The sequence below is a fragment of the Chanos chanos genome, chromosome 8 (genome assembly GCF_902362185.1).
Source record: "Chanos chanos chromosome 8, fChaCha1.1, whole genome shotgun sequence".
NCBI lineage: Eukaryota > Metazoa > Chordata > Actinopteri > Gonorynchiformes > Chanidae > Chanos > Chanos chanos.
This window is the reverse complement of record NC_044502.1, coordinates 4832840-4846451: the sequence shown is the minus strand read 5'-3', so window position 1 is coordinate 4846451 and position 13612 is coordinate 4832840. Positions and strand designations below refer to the sequence as shown.

Sequence of the window (13612 nt, the reverse complement as noted above, 5' to 3'; positions counted from 1 at the left end):
TCCTGTGATATCCTCCCGTTCCTCCTTGTTTCTCTCTGTTTCTCTTCTACCCCCAACGTCCACCTCCTACCAAAGAAATGTTTACAAGCAAAAGCTATAAATTTCACCCTCGATTAAACGTCTCACTTTCAGCTCAGTCTGGATTTTTAAAAGCAGGTTTGATACCAGTAATATCAGGGCCTTTGAAGCCAGACCTTTTGGGGCAGGGCACGCTCCTCTCACCTCCTCTTTTAATCCTTTTTGATTGTTCAAAGCACAGCCTGAATGTCAATTAACTCCTTAGACGTGGGTGTGAAAGAGAGAAAAGAGGGATGGGAAAACCCTGGCATAGATTAAAAAAAAAAAACAAAAAAAAGAGAGAGAGACAGCCAGGGGGTGTGTGACCAGGTCGAGCTTAAACTCAGGACTAGTGATAATTGCACTCCTCCGAGTCACCGGGAAGCCTGTTAGCACTTACGCTAGCACTCATACTGAATATCTCCTACACGGCTACTATGTGTATGGTCGTGAAGCCCCAGCCCACGTTAATGCTGTGTATCAGTGGGGTCGGAAACCCCATTTAGTAAAGGCCAGTGTGTGTGAAACGTTTTTTTTTTTTTTTTGTTTTTTTTTTTCTTTTTTGGGTTGTTGTTGTTGTATAATAGTCGTGCAATCAGTAACTGGAAAGCCATAGCGAGAAAAGCAAGAACTGACATCTGTCATCCAGCGTTGACGGACAGTGAATAGCAGCATTGAATCTGACCCTCTGAGAGTTGACGTGCACGGCTCTGTGTTCCTGCCCTCCGGTTTAAAGCCATTAACTCAATACTGGACAGTTCCTCTGAAACCCCTTCCCCCTTGACTCCGATTGGTGGAATGCGACATTAAGAACATTGTGGGAGGGGCCTTTTGCTCAATTCCGGTTGCATAAACCGTGGGGCATAAATCGTAAGGCTACATATCGATATTACTTGACACGATGATGAATGTGGAGAAGCTTCAGAGTGTGTCTCCTGCGGCTGAAAGATGTTTTGGGTTTTCTAGTCTGGACATGCTATGTCTCGGTAAAAAAAAAAAAAAAAAAAAAAAAAAAGTAAAAAAAAAAGATATACTCTGTTTCTCTGTCACAGAGTCGTCTGTAAGCAGCAGTTTTAACATTAAATGTGGATTCAACAACAAAGAAAAGATCTGTGTCTTTCTCCTTTGTTTATTGCACATATATCACCACAACTCCAGGCCAGGCCAGTTAATTGGGGGCGGGGGCAGGGGGTGTGGCTTTAGCCCAATCCCAGTGCTCTACAACAAACCTAAAACTCCTGCAGCGTTTTAACTGATCCACACAGGGGGAGGAATATATGAGCATATCACACTGGAGAACAAAAATGCAAAGACACACCTGAGTTATTTCAATTCCCACAATCCAAATGAACTTTCAAAACAGCTCTTCCAGACAACCAATTGCAACTGATCTGTCGAGAGGGAAAAGGAACTACCATTTGACTCTCAGCCTTTTGGTCATTGTAAAATCAGTCCTGATGTTTCACTCAGTTGTGTACTTTTAAAATTCCCCCAAGAGAGTTGATGCTTGTGTAACTTCTGAGTTTTCCACTAGAGGGCAGAATTCCAAGGGAAAAGTAAATGCCAAGCCAACAATATTTCCTCTTAACAAGTTTAGCAACAGCTTTTCACACACTGTAACCGCAGTTATGAAAGGCTGAGTCAAGACTCTATCATCTATTTCTGTTTATGAAACACAGGCTTAAGGAGCCAGTGCCAGTCCTCACCTGTTGCCGTGCCTCCAAACCCCTCCCCCGGCGCCATGGCGATTACTTGCTCTATGTACATTTGATCCTCATGGGGACAGCTTTGGCCCTTTTGTTGAATGTTTTCTTTTCAGTGCTATTGGCACCAACAGCAACTTCCTCAAGATTAAAAAAAAAAAAAAAAAAATTCATCATATCGTTTATGCAGACACAAGATAGTGTATTGGGATCTATTGAGGAACTATAAACGTTGACTTAACGTCACGTTCATTCACTGTATCCGTTTCAGAGCCAAGAACAGACACTGCACAGACAGGTCGACTCACCACCTGCTGTGGGTGATTGACAGAATGCTGGAGATATGCCTATGTCTTCAGGTTTGTATTTGCTCTTAATGCACTCAGTTACAAACCACAGAGTGACAGAAAAAGATATGTGTGTTTGTTTGAGAGAGAGAGAGAAAGGTCTCCATAGCAATTTCTTTCACCGTCTTGTAACGAAGGAATATCTCTAACCAGGCGAGATCCCGCAACAAAGGGTAAGGGAGGGGGTTGAGATGCATCTGAAGACAGGGGGTGCAGACAGAGAAAGAAGGAAAAGAGAGAGAGAGAGAGAGAGAGAGAGAGTGTAAGGGGAGACAGCTTTAAAAGGAGAGGCAAGGGGGAGGCAGGAATTTCCTTATCACAACGGTAAATAACCCAGCTGAAATGGACCACGTAAATTGAATTGAGAGAGAGAGCATGTTTAAAATCACAGCCTAATTTTTTATCATAATAAGATGACTCTGTGCTGTTCGCGTCTCTCCTGGACCATTAGGGCTCAAGGTAAACTTTCACAAGTCGGTCTAACTCTGAGGTGATATTCAATTGTTTAGACCTCTTCGTTTGAAGAGCCTTCATTAATAGGGTAGTCCGTGAATGTCAAAGTACCTGAAGTCAGACAGTTTGATTTCTCTTCTGTTTACAATACTACTTATTGTATTCAAGCCAGTAACTCTCAGGCTTCCTGAATTCTGGAAGACATTAATCTCGCTCAGAGGATCCTGGTTAAATGTTAATGTCTGTTGCATGTGTGTGTAATGTCTTCACAAGCAGGCGGGCACTGGAGTGTGACAAAGGCCAGTTTGTTCAGCACACTCCGGACTTGAATCATTGGCTCACCTCACAATCAGATTGGAGACAGTTCATACAAACGGACTTAACCCTTTGTTGCCAACAACAAACCCTGTTTCCACGGCACCAGTTGGGTCTATATATATATACACACACACACACATGCAGAGATTCAAACACAAGCTTTCTCCACTGAACTCTTAACGTCGGCCAGAGGAAAGAAACAAAATGGTAAGAGACTTCAACAACTCCTTGCGCTTCTGCTAGGCTTTAAAGAAATATGGAAGGCAATTTGAAGTAGCAGTGTTTGTACAAGGGCTCGGTGCATTGAACTACTACAAGGAAGTAGACCGAAGGAAGTTGTTACTGCTATCTAAACACAGTTGCAGCACACGATGGTAATCTTGGAAAGCAGTGAGCAGATATACTGATCGTAGAACTTTTCATAGTGCAGCCCAAGTAATCGACCACCCAGAGTGTACTTTGTTTGTTTGTTTGTTTGTTTTTGAATAACGTTCCACATTTAAGGGCACTGAGGATCACAGCATGCCCTTTCACGTTGTAACAGCGTAAGACAATCCCTCACCACACACTGGGGCAAGTCAGATGAGTACAGTAAATAAAAAAACAAAAATAAAATGATTGCATAAGGAATTCTGACAGCATTCCACCGCTGCACAGTCAGCCCATTTAATTTTTTCAAAATATATTCACAGAGGTGACCAAATCCACCATAGTTAGCCTAAGCAACTGCGCAACATCTGTTACATCAATGTTAAATCAATAAAATTTTTTTACCGTTCTTGGTTATATATATATGCCCTAAAAACTTTGGTGAACTTCTTCAAAAGCTGTCGTTTGGAATGTTGAATCAAAACGGTTCCCTTGGCAACTTTCTAATTTGTGGTTCTTTCTCTGCCTCAAGCGTGAGTGCATCTCAGTACATGTAGGTCAGGCAGGTGTCCAGATGGGCAATGCATGCTGGGAGCTGTACTGCCTGGAGCATGGGATCCAGCCTGACGGTCAGATGCCTAGTGACAAAACCATAGGAGGAGGAGACGACTCCTTCAACACCTTCTTCAGTGAGACAGGAGCTGGAAAACACGTCCCTCGCGCTGTCTTTGTGGACCTGGAGCCCACTGTCATTGGTAAAGACATACAACTTTACTAGCGGACGTATGAAAGGATTGGAGTGCAGTGCACCTAACTAATTTCTCAGAAAAATAAAATTAACCAGATTTCCTTTTTTCCTTTTGTGCACAGATGAGGTACGAACGGGAACCTACCGCCAACTGTTCCACCCAGAGCAGCTGATTACTGGTAAAGAGGATGCTGCCAACAATTATGCCCGTGGGCACTACACAATTGGCAAGGAGATCATCGACCTGGTGCTGGACAGGATCCGCAAACTGGTAAGGACAACGATCTTTGATTGAGGGCTCTGTCAGGGCTTGTCACTTGACGAAAAGTACTTAGGCTGTAGTTAGATCTGAACTGACAGTTTAATTGACTCAAAAGAATAGCTAGTGTAACTCAAGATAACAATACAATGAAAAAACCTGATGCTTGTGAAGTTTGTGACACTCATCTGGTGGGGCACTTAAATCGTTTAAGATCGATGCTTGAGTAATTGAGTATGGACACCGAAAAAGATACATTTAAGCTTCTCTTTGTATTCTGCAGGCTGACCAATGTACAGGGCTCCAGGGATTCCTGATCTTCCACAGTTTTGGTGGAGGCACCGGCTCTGGCTTTACCTCCCTCCTCATGGAACGTCTGTCCGTTGACTACGGGAAGAAGTCCAAGCTTGAATTTGCCATTTACCCCGCACCCCAAGTTTCCACAGCTGTGGTGGAGCCTTACAACTCCATCCTGACCACCCACACCACCCTGGAACACTCCGACTGTGCCTTCATGGTGGACAACGAGGCCATTTACGACATCTGCCGTAGGAACCTGGACATTGAGCGTCCCACCTACACCAACCTGAACAGGCTGATCGGTCAGATCGTGTCCTCCATCACGGCCTCGCTGCGCTTCGACGGCGCCCTGAACGTGGATCTGACCGAGTTCCAGACCAACCTGGTGCCCTACCCTCGTATCCACTTCCCCCTGGCAACCTATGCCCCTGTGATCTCTGCCGAAAAGGCTTACCATGAGCAGCTGTCAGTGGCTGAAATTACCAACGCTTGTTTCGAACCAGCCAACCAGATGGTCAAGTGCGACCCCCGTCACGGCAAATACATGGCCTGCTGTCTCCTGTACCGTGGTGACGTGGTGCCCAAAGACGTCAACTCCGCCATCGCCACCATCAAAACCAAACGCACCATCCAGTTTGTAGACTGGTGTCCTACCGGCTTCAAGGTGGGTATCAACTACCAGCCCCCAACCGTGGTGCCCGGAGGAGACCTGGCAAAGGTGCAGAGGGCCGTGTGCATGCTCAGCAACACCACGGCTATCGCCGAGGCCTGGGCCCGTCTGGACCACAAGTTTGACCTGATGTACGCCAAGCGGGCCTTCGTCCACTGGTACGTCGGGGAAGGCATGGAGGAGGGAGAGTTCTCCGAGGCCAGAGAAGACATGGCTGCCCTGGAGAAGGATTACGAAGAGGTGGGAACAGACAGCATTGGAGACGAAGGGGAAGAAGAAGGAGAGGAATATTAAAAAAAAAAAAAAAAAAAGAATTGATCCCTGGTTCTCCATAAGTGGAGCCAGCATCTTTTGTATTTGCCTTATAACATCAATACAAAAATGCTACAGTATGGTGTGCAAAGTTTAATAATTATATTTTCCTGCAGATCTGGGTCGACAAACTGCTTTAAGCATTTAAATGAGTGGACCCTATTCCAGTTCTCTTATGTGGATCCTTTACCTTGTGTTCTTTTTGAATTTATAATGTTTATAACGGGACTGAGAGAGTCCACGCCATACCAGGCTGACATCATATGAAAACCTTACAGGGTCTTAGTCAAAACTACCATTTATCCAACTGTGAGTGAGGTATTTTAGTGTTGTATTGCATGTAGTCTCGTGTGTGTACTGTGGTGATGTATTTGTATTTGTATGGAGCACCATCATACCAAAAAAAAAAATTTCCTTGTAGGGGCAACCTACCTGGCAATAAACTAAATTCTGATGATTCTGATTCCGAGGTCACAAGGAATGTGAGCACTAAAGACAACTGGGACCAGTCGTTTAAATAACTTGAATGCTTATCTGACCCATATCTGAAATCTCACTCCTCCCAGTGCCTCTTACTTATGCTGTGTAAGACTGGTTTGGGAGGAAGAGATTTTCTTTTTCCACAATAAAGAAAAACCTTTTGGTACCATCACAATCTGAGTGCCTTTTGTTACTGTTCAAGCAGTACTTGGATCTCCTATTAAAAAGTCTTGCTTTTGTTGTGGTTGTTGTTGTTGTTGTTGCTAAGACAGAGATTACAGTCACATTTCATACAAAGTATTACATCAAGTAGTGGTTTGGTCACAAAGTGAACAAAGCATCAAGGTATGAAGTGCTGAGAAGGACACATCTCAAGTGCTTGTTAAAAAATAAAAAATAAAAAGAAAGAAAAAAGCCACTGTCAAGACAATACATTTCTCACTTTAATTCATCCTGACTGTTGTTCCCAAAGTCTTTTGTAGTTTCTATAAAGCCATCCTTTCGTGATAATCAGCAGCTACTGTCAAGGCCAACGAACAGTGTGGTGCAGTGTGAGGCAGCAAGGACACTGACTTCTCACACAGCAAACTTGGATGCTGCTGAGTCATTGTCGAGCCTCTTTGTGTAATGTCTTCACACGATCAACATTCTAATCAGAGTGGAAATGCAAATGAAAGAGAAAGTGTCCCATGGAGACAGGTTTCCATGGAGACAGTCAAACACTGCTTTGCATTTTTTTTTTTTTTTTTTTTTTTTTTTTGCCAGGTCAGGATTTGCATGTTCTTTAAATGGCGTTAGTTAAATCTTTGCCTGATGTCCCTCTTATTGTGAGTGAGTGACCTAACTCTGACCAGAGGTTCCCGCATCTTTAGCTTGAGTAATTCTGTGAGTCAGTTGAGTCATTTGTACTGAGGGAAGTCTCCAATTTCTTAAGTAAACACAAACAAACAAACAAACAATATTTTCCTTTGCTTCTGACAGAGAGCACAACCTGCAAGTACAATCAGTTCTTCACATAACATGTGAAGCTGTAAAAAGATACCAAAAATCCAGTAACTTACATTTGAGGAGTTGCATTTAATGCAACCTTGAGTCATTCCACATGGAGAAATTAGTTTATGCCATGTCTAAGCATGAATGATATGTCATTGTTGGGAGCCAGGGCTTTGTTCATGGCAACACAAAACATTTAAAAGAATAGTGTTCTTTGCATTATCTGATTCCTGGCTTCCACCTCCACTGAGTTTCAAAGTAACCCCCCACCCCAAAACAGACAAAAGGAGTTTCTGAAAGAGGAACCCACCTCCTAAATTCTTTCCATCTTAATCACATGATCACCCATGTGTATTGTTGATAATTGTTTTTTTTTTTGTTTTGGGTTTTTTTCATTCAATTAAAAACTCTTTTTAACTTTCATTCTTTTCTCTTTTTTCTCTGAGTGAGAAATATTTTGCTGACCAAAAAAAAAAAAAACCCTCTCTGTGACTGCTCATCTCGAGACAAAAACAGCAGCGGCACATTCCAGGAATTCTGTTACGGGTCCTTCTCCAAACATTTGGAAGAGTCTTAGGTTTTTAGCGATAAGGATCATGCAGCTGGCGTGACAAGGGACAGACACGGAGTGCTGTTAATGTATTGCTGTATGAAAATGTTTAGCGCTTCGGTGAAGAGGGCAGAAGTTAGGGTTGCTATGGTTACATGGTTGCAGTTAACATGATATTCTCTCTTTTTTTTTCTCTCCCTTTTTCTTTTGACTCAGCTCTGCGACCTCGCAAAGGGAACTGTGTGCAAGTTTCTGTTAACGTGTACAATTAAAACAGCGCGCGCGCGCACACATACACACACACACACACAGAGACAGAGCGAGCGAACGAGGAAGTATAACTCTGAGAAATAAACCCTTTTCAAAGTAAGGGCTTGTTATAACCTTTATTCTTTACTGAGCCCTTCTTTGGTTTTCTGTTCAAGCACTTCGGCTGTTTCAGAACAGCGTAAAATGCATTCAAACTAGATAGATTTCTCATGTCTTAAACAATGGTGGGAATAAATTTCTCTAACAAATAATTTTCAAAACAGGAGTAAAGGAGTAAAAAAATATTTAAAGACACCTTTCACATCAGTTTACGTTTCTAATTTGTTTTTACAGGAGACTGGGTTAATGTCGAGTTTTGTTTTTTTTTACGACTGGCCTTCAAACGCAGGATGTAGATCTGTTTTCACATGGTCAGCCTCTGAAACACATAGCCTGACAAACAGGATGTCGAAATGTAAGCGACAGAACAAGGTAAATATTGATCCATTAAGTAAGTAACCAATCCGAGACGGCGTATCACCAGTTTAATTACAAGGCAGTAATCATCTGATTGGGGCCATACGTCTTTCAGGCAGAAAAGGAGGACATGTTTGACTGACTTAAAAAGACTTGAGAAAGACTTCTACATCTGTTTGTGATGTCGAAATCAAGCCCACGGAGTGTATGATTTGTGCTCTAGGAGACTGTAATATTATTTGTGTGTTTATGGCCCACTGCGTTTCACTTTACCGCACTGAAGACAAATACGTAGTGAATAAAATGACTTGAGTTCATAAAGTTACACATATAGATTATTAGGTGTGCTTTATTTTTTGTTTGAATCAATCTAAATAAAACAAAAGAAACAAAAAAGACTATTTGCGTTTTCTAAGTGTGTAGAGCGGTTTTGAAAACACCGTACTCTCTCTCTCTCTCTCTCTGGGGGTTGGCTCTCCCCTATGGAAATGCCGCCCACTTTTTTTCAAATGCTAACTGCCTGTCCCGCCAAGAGAAATTACCGCTTCCTGCTTGCCCCCCCCTCGGTTAGCGTCACACTACATAAACCTCGACTGGTCCCCCCTCCTCCTCAATACTGCCTTCACTCTCCGAATCCTCGACGTCGGTCTGAAGGAGAATCTGACAAAATGGTAAGTATCGCATTACAGTTATTATCAGAGAGAGTTATACTATGGCTTGAAAACTTGTATCTTTTCAACGTTTTAGAAAGGAGGCTTCAAAAAAAAAGTATAATATTAATTATAAAAATGTATATCTACCTACCTATCTGTTTAGATGGTTTACATTGCCTGACTACTATTTTAGTAGGAGTTACGCGTTCAAACAGTTATTGTGGGTTTTCACGGTTGAGTGAAATGAAAAGGCCCTGTCTAGCCGGTGGCGCATTTTTTGCGATGTACCAAGGTAGAACCACGAGAGCAGACGCGAACGCACACGCGCGCAATGTGGTCTAGGAACCTTGAAGATTACGGGACGGATGCCAAAAGGACTGGCGCAGTTTTTTTTTTTAATGTGACGAAAGAGAGTCGGGCGAACACAAAAGATGGGGGGGGAGAGAGAGAGGGAGAAATAGGATATGCGTCAGCCAACTGTTGTTCGAGCCGATAAAGATGGATTTAAAATAAAGACGCCTATAAACGCGCTTAAAAAAGCGAAAATAACCCGAAATGCCGATTAGTGAGCAGCTGCATGGAGTAGAGTTGGTTCGATGAGTATAATTAAACTGGCTGTGTCGAGGTGGAAGTGGTGAGGCGAACGTTGAGCTGGGTGATACATTGCCTCTTTGAACAGGCTGATGCAATGAGAAGTCGGCGTTATTTCCACATGTGCCCAGCGTATTGCAGTCAGATTCTTTTCTTTCTCCGTCTTTTTCTCTCTCTCCGTTGTTTTTCGCTCTCTTTCCACCCCTTTCTCAATCTGACTGATATCTAAAGCTGGGTGTATAGGGCAGGGCGGGGGTGGGGCGTGGCCAAACCCTCGGGGGCTTTTCCGCTCGCTCACACACACTGCGGAGTGGCCCTACGCAGCGTTTGAGTTCCAGAAACGTGTAACCGACAGGGATAACTGCACCATTTCACCAACAAGGGTCTTATGGGTAACGTAGTTTTGAGTTTCACATGTAACAGGCACTAAGCACTTTTTTTTTTTTGAACTGCTCATATTACTTAGTATGCCTGTTTTGGTTCTTTTTTTTTTTTTTTTTGTCCCCTTTCTGTAGAGCAACCTTGGCATAGTGCCCAAGTTTTGCCTTTATTCAAGGTTACAAAAAGACTTCAGAGAAAAGGACTGATGGGAATTTGAGAGGAGTGTAGATTTCTCTTTGTCCAACCTGGAGGGCCCCCTGAAACTCCTTCCATGTGATTTTCAGCTGCATTTGGGGGCGGTATTTAGCATCAGAAGCCATGTCCCCATTCTAGCGGGGGATGGCTCCCTCCACCCCCGATACGCCCTCCCCCGCTCTCTTGTTCAGCTGGAGGGATGGGACATGTTATGTAGATACTTTGAGCAGCTTCATGGGAAAATAAATGGTTTTACTACCTTTTTTTTTCACCCAGTGTTTGGGTTATATAGGGTTTTTTTTGTTGTTGTTGTTGTTGTTGTTGTTCTTTAAAACACTGCAGTTATTAGATTGGGCAGTTCCAGCATTGACAGCCCTGGACTGCTGTGAGGCAGATATTGATCCAATGGGCAGATCTTTGAATGTGGGTCAGCTGAGAGACTCATTGTGAAGAGTCTCTCTCTCTCGCTCGCTCGCTCGCTCGTTCGTTCTGTGTTGTACAGAAGGGAGTGAAGTACTGAAGACAAAGACACTTCCTGACTTGTTGACCTTCAAAAAAAAAAGAAAGAGATGACCTGTTTCTGAATGGCACAAACAGATGGTGTTCAGGCTTGCATGAGCCTCCTGTGTGGGGGAAGAAAAAAAAAAAAAAAAAAAGAGAATCTCTAGACAGTAGCCAGCCCCCCCAAAGAACTACAACATAAATCTTGAGTGCAAAGCAAGAATAAACACAGACATTCTGTGCAATGTTTCAGACTCTATTGTTCTCAAGCAGAAAGCTTTCTGTATTTAAGTGTGTGTGTTTAGTTGTGATTCCTCTTAACTCACAATCATTTTAAAAATGGAAGCTGCAGAAGCCTTTTTACAGTATGTACATTTCAGGAAATAAATCATTTTGACGTTTTGAGTGTTGTGTGCTAATGTTATTTCGGTACCGGAAGGTGATTCATCGTTTCCTCTGCCCTTTTCAAAAAGCACATAGTTTGAATTTCTTTTTCTGTCTTTCCTAACACAACATGGTCAACTTTTCCCTCTCTGTGTCTCTTGCTTTCTCTCCTCTCCCTAATAAAGCGTGAGTGTATTTCCATGCACGTCGGCCAAGCCGGAGCCCAGATGGGCAATGCATGCTGGGAGCTGTACTGCCTGGAGCATGGGATCCAGCCTGACGGTCAGATGCCTAGTGACAAAACCATTGGAGGAGGAGACGACTCCTTCAACACCTTCTTCAGTGAGACAGGAGCTGGCAAACATGTCCCTCGCGCTGTGTTTGTGGACCTGGAGCCCACTGTCATTGGTAAAGACATACAACTTTACTAGCACAAATACGAGAGGAGAAAACATGATGGCAGTGTAGTGGTGTGATATCTAACACATTTCTCAATGTACTTCAATCTTCCTTTTGTGCACAGATGAGGTACGAACGGGTACCTACCGCCAGCTGTTCCACCCAGAGCAGCTGATTACTGGTAAAGAGGATGCTGCCAACAATTATGCCCGTGGGCACTACACAATTGGCAAGGAGATCATCGACCTGGTGCTGGACAGGACCCGCAAACTGGTGAGGACAACGATCTTTGATGGAGGGCTCTGTCGGGGCTTGTCATCTGATGAAAAGCACTTAGGCTGTAATTAGATCTGAACTGACAAAGAATCGAGATCGGTCAAGACAGTCTTGCTGACGATGGGGCCAGTGAACGTGTATTAAATTCTCAGTTTGGTTTGTGATGCATTTTTTTTAAGGTCACGTTAAATTTAACGCGGCTGACCGTGTGTAAATCTCACATCTCAGCTTGTTCGTTTGTCCTTGGTACCGACGGATTTAAGGAATTGTTACTCTTACGTGGGAATAGACTCTTTTCCTGCATAGATGACAATCTGTTGTGTTCCCAAAGGCTAACTCCCCTAACCACACACTTCTTTACAGGCGGACCAGTGCACTGGGCTCCAGGGATTCCTGATCTTCCACAGTTTTGGTGGTGGTACCGGCTCCGGGTTTACCTCCCTCCTCATGGAGCGTCTGTCTGTTGACTACGGGAAGAAGTCCAAGCTTGAATTTGCTGTCTACCCCGCACCCCAAGTTTCCACAGCTGTGGTGGAGCCTTACAACTCCATCTTGACCACCCACACCACCCTGGAACACTCCGACTGTGCCTTCATGGTGGACAACGAGGCCATTTACGACATCTGCCGTAGGAACCTGGACATTGAGCGTCCCACCTACACCAACCTGAACCGGCTGATCGGTCAGATCGTGTCCTCCATCACGGCCTCGCTGCGCTTCGACGGCGCCCTGAACGTGGATCTGACCGAGTTCCAGACCAACCTGGTGCCCTACCCTCGTATCCACTTCCCCCTGGCAACCTATGCCCCCGTGATCTCTGCCGAAAAGGCCTACCACGAGCAGCTGTCTGTTGCTGATATCACCAACGCTTGCTTCGAACCAGCCAATCAGATGGTCAAGTGCGACCCCCGTCACGGCAAATACATGGCCTGCTGTCTCCTGTACCGTGGTGACGTGGTGCCCAAAGACGTCAACTCCGCCATCGCCACCATCAAAACCAAACGCTCCATCCAGTTTGTGGACTGGTGTCCTACCGGCTTCAAGGTGGGTATCAACTACCAGCCCCCGACCGTGGTGCCCGGAGGAGACCTGGCAAAGGTGCAGAGGGCCGTGTGCATGCTCAGCAACACCACGGCTATCGCCGAGGCCTGGGCCCGTCTGGACCACAAGTTTGACCTGATGTACGCCAAGCGGGCCTTCGTCCACTGGTACGTCGGGGAAGGCATGGAGGAGGGAGAGTTCTCCGAGGCCAGAGAAGACATGGCTGCCCTGGAGAAGGATTACGAAGAGGTGGGAACAGACAGCATTGGAGATGAAGACGAAGAGGGAGAAGAGTACTAAAATGGCCGCCCCAGCCCTGGCTTGCTGATCCCTCCAGCAGCTTTTGTTGCATGTAAACAGCTCCAGCGTGTACAGCTTCCGCAAGGACGAAAATGGAACCATTCCATTCTACAAGCACATTCCACAGAGCTACAAGGACATTCCTAATGGGTCATTTTCAATAAAAGATATTCATAAACTCATACTTGCATGTCTGTGGTTTTTTTTTTGTTTTAAGTTACAAGATTAGAAACTGAGTAACAGTTCAGCAACCACTGGACAAAGCAGGAAGTTGTAGTTGCTAGTAGGTTGCACAATTCATAAGTGTTATTCCGGTGGTTGTGTTTTTTGGATGGTTCCAGACAAGTTGTTGGGGGGAGAGAGATGGTTTAGAGACATGGTGGTGTTTATGGTTTTAACAAGCGGATCTAAAATGTGATGTCAGCAGTGCAAAACAAAATGTGTTTGCCTTTTTTTTTTTTTTTTTTTTAATGAGCTGACTCATTAGCACCAGCGTGAGACGACAATGCACACAGGGAAACCGGCTTTTCCACCAGCATCCGATTAGCACGGCCAGCAACCTTGAACCATTTTAAATAAACACTGTCTCTTTTAACCCTGAAGGGT

At 44.3% G+C, this 13612-nt stretch overlaps 2 protein-coding genes across 3 annotated transcripts; both read left to right on the top strand.

Moving 5' to 3' along the window:
• The first annotated feature begins 3003 nt into the window (after positions 1-3003).
• LOC115817908 (tubulin alpha-1A chain-like) lies at positions 3004-5518 on the top strand. Its single transcript, XM_030781064.1, has 4 exons — positions 3004-3085; positions 3780-4002; positions 4118-4266; positions 4538-5518. Exons 1-4 carry the CDS (start codon positions 3083-3085, stop codon positions 5516-5518), a joined length of 1356 nt encoding a protein of 451 aa, XP_030636924.1. The 5' UTR covers positions 3004-3082.
• Positions 5519-8898: 3380 nt separating this feature from the next.
• Positions 8899-13188, top strand: LOC115817910 (tubulin alpha chain). 2 transcript variants are annotated; one of them, XM_030781065.1, is made up of 4 exons: positions 8899-8956; positions 11176-11398; positions 11514-11662; positions 12029-13188. In XM_030781065.1, the coding sequence occupies exons 1-4, from the start codon at positions 8954-8956 to the stop codon at positions 13004-13006; spliced, it is 1353 nt and encodes a 450-aa protein (XP_030636925.1). In that variant the 5' UTR covers positions 8899-8953; the 3' UTR covers positions 13007-13188. The 2 variants fall into 2 exon arrangements, with proteins under 2 accessions (XP_030636925.1, XP_030636926.1); XM_030781066.1 differs by lacking the exon at positions 8899-8956 and adding an exon at positions 10891-10899.
• Positions 13189-13612: the final 424 nt, after the last annotated feature.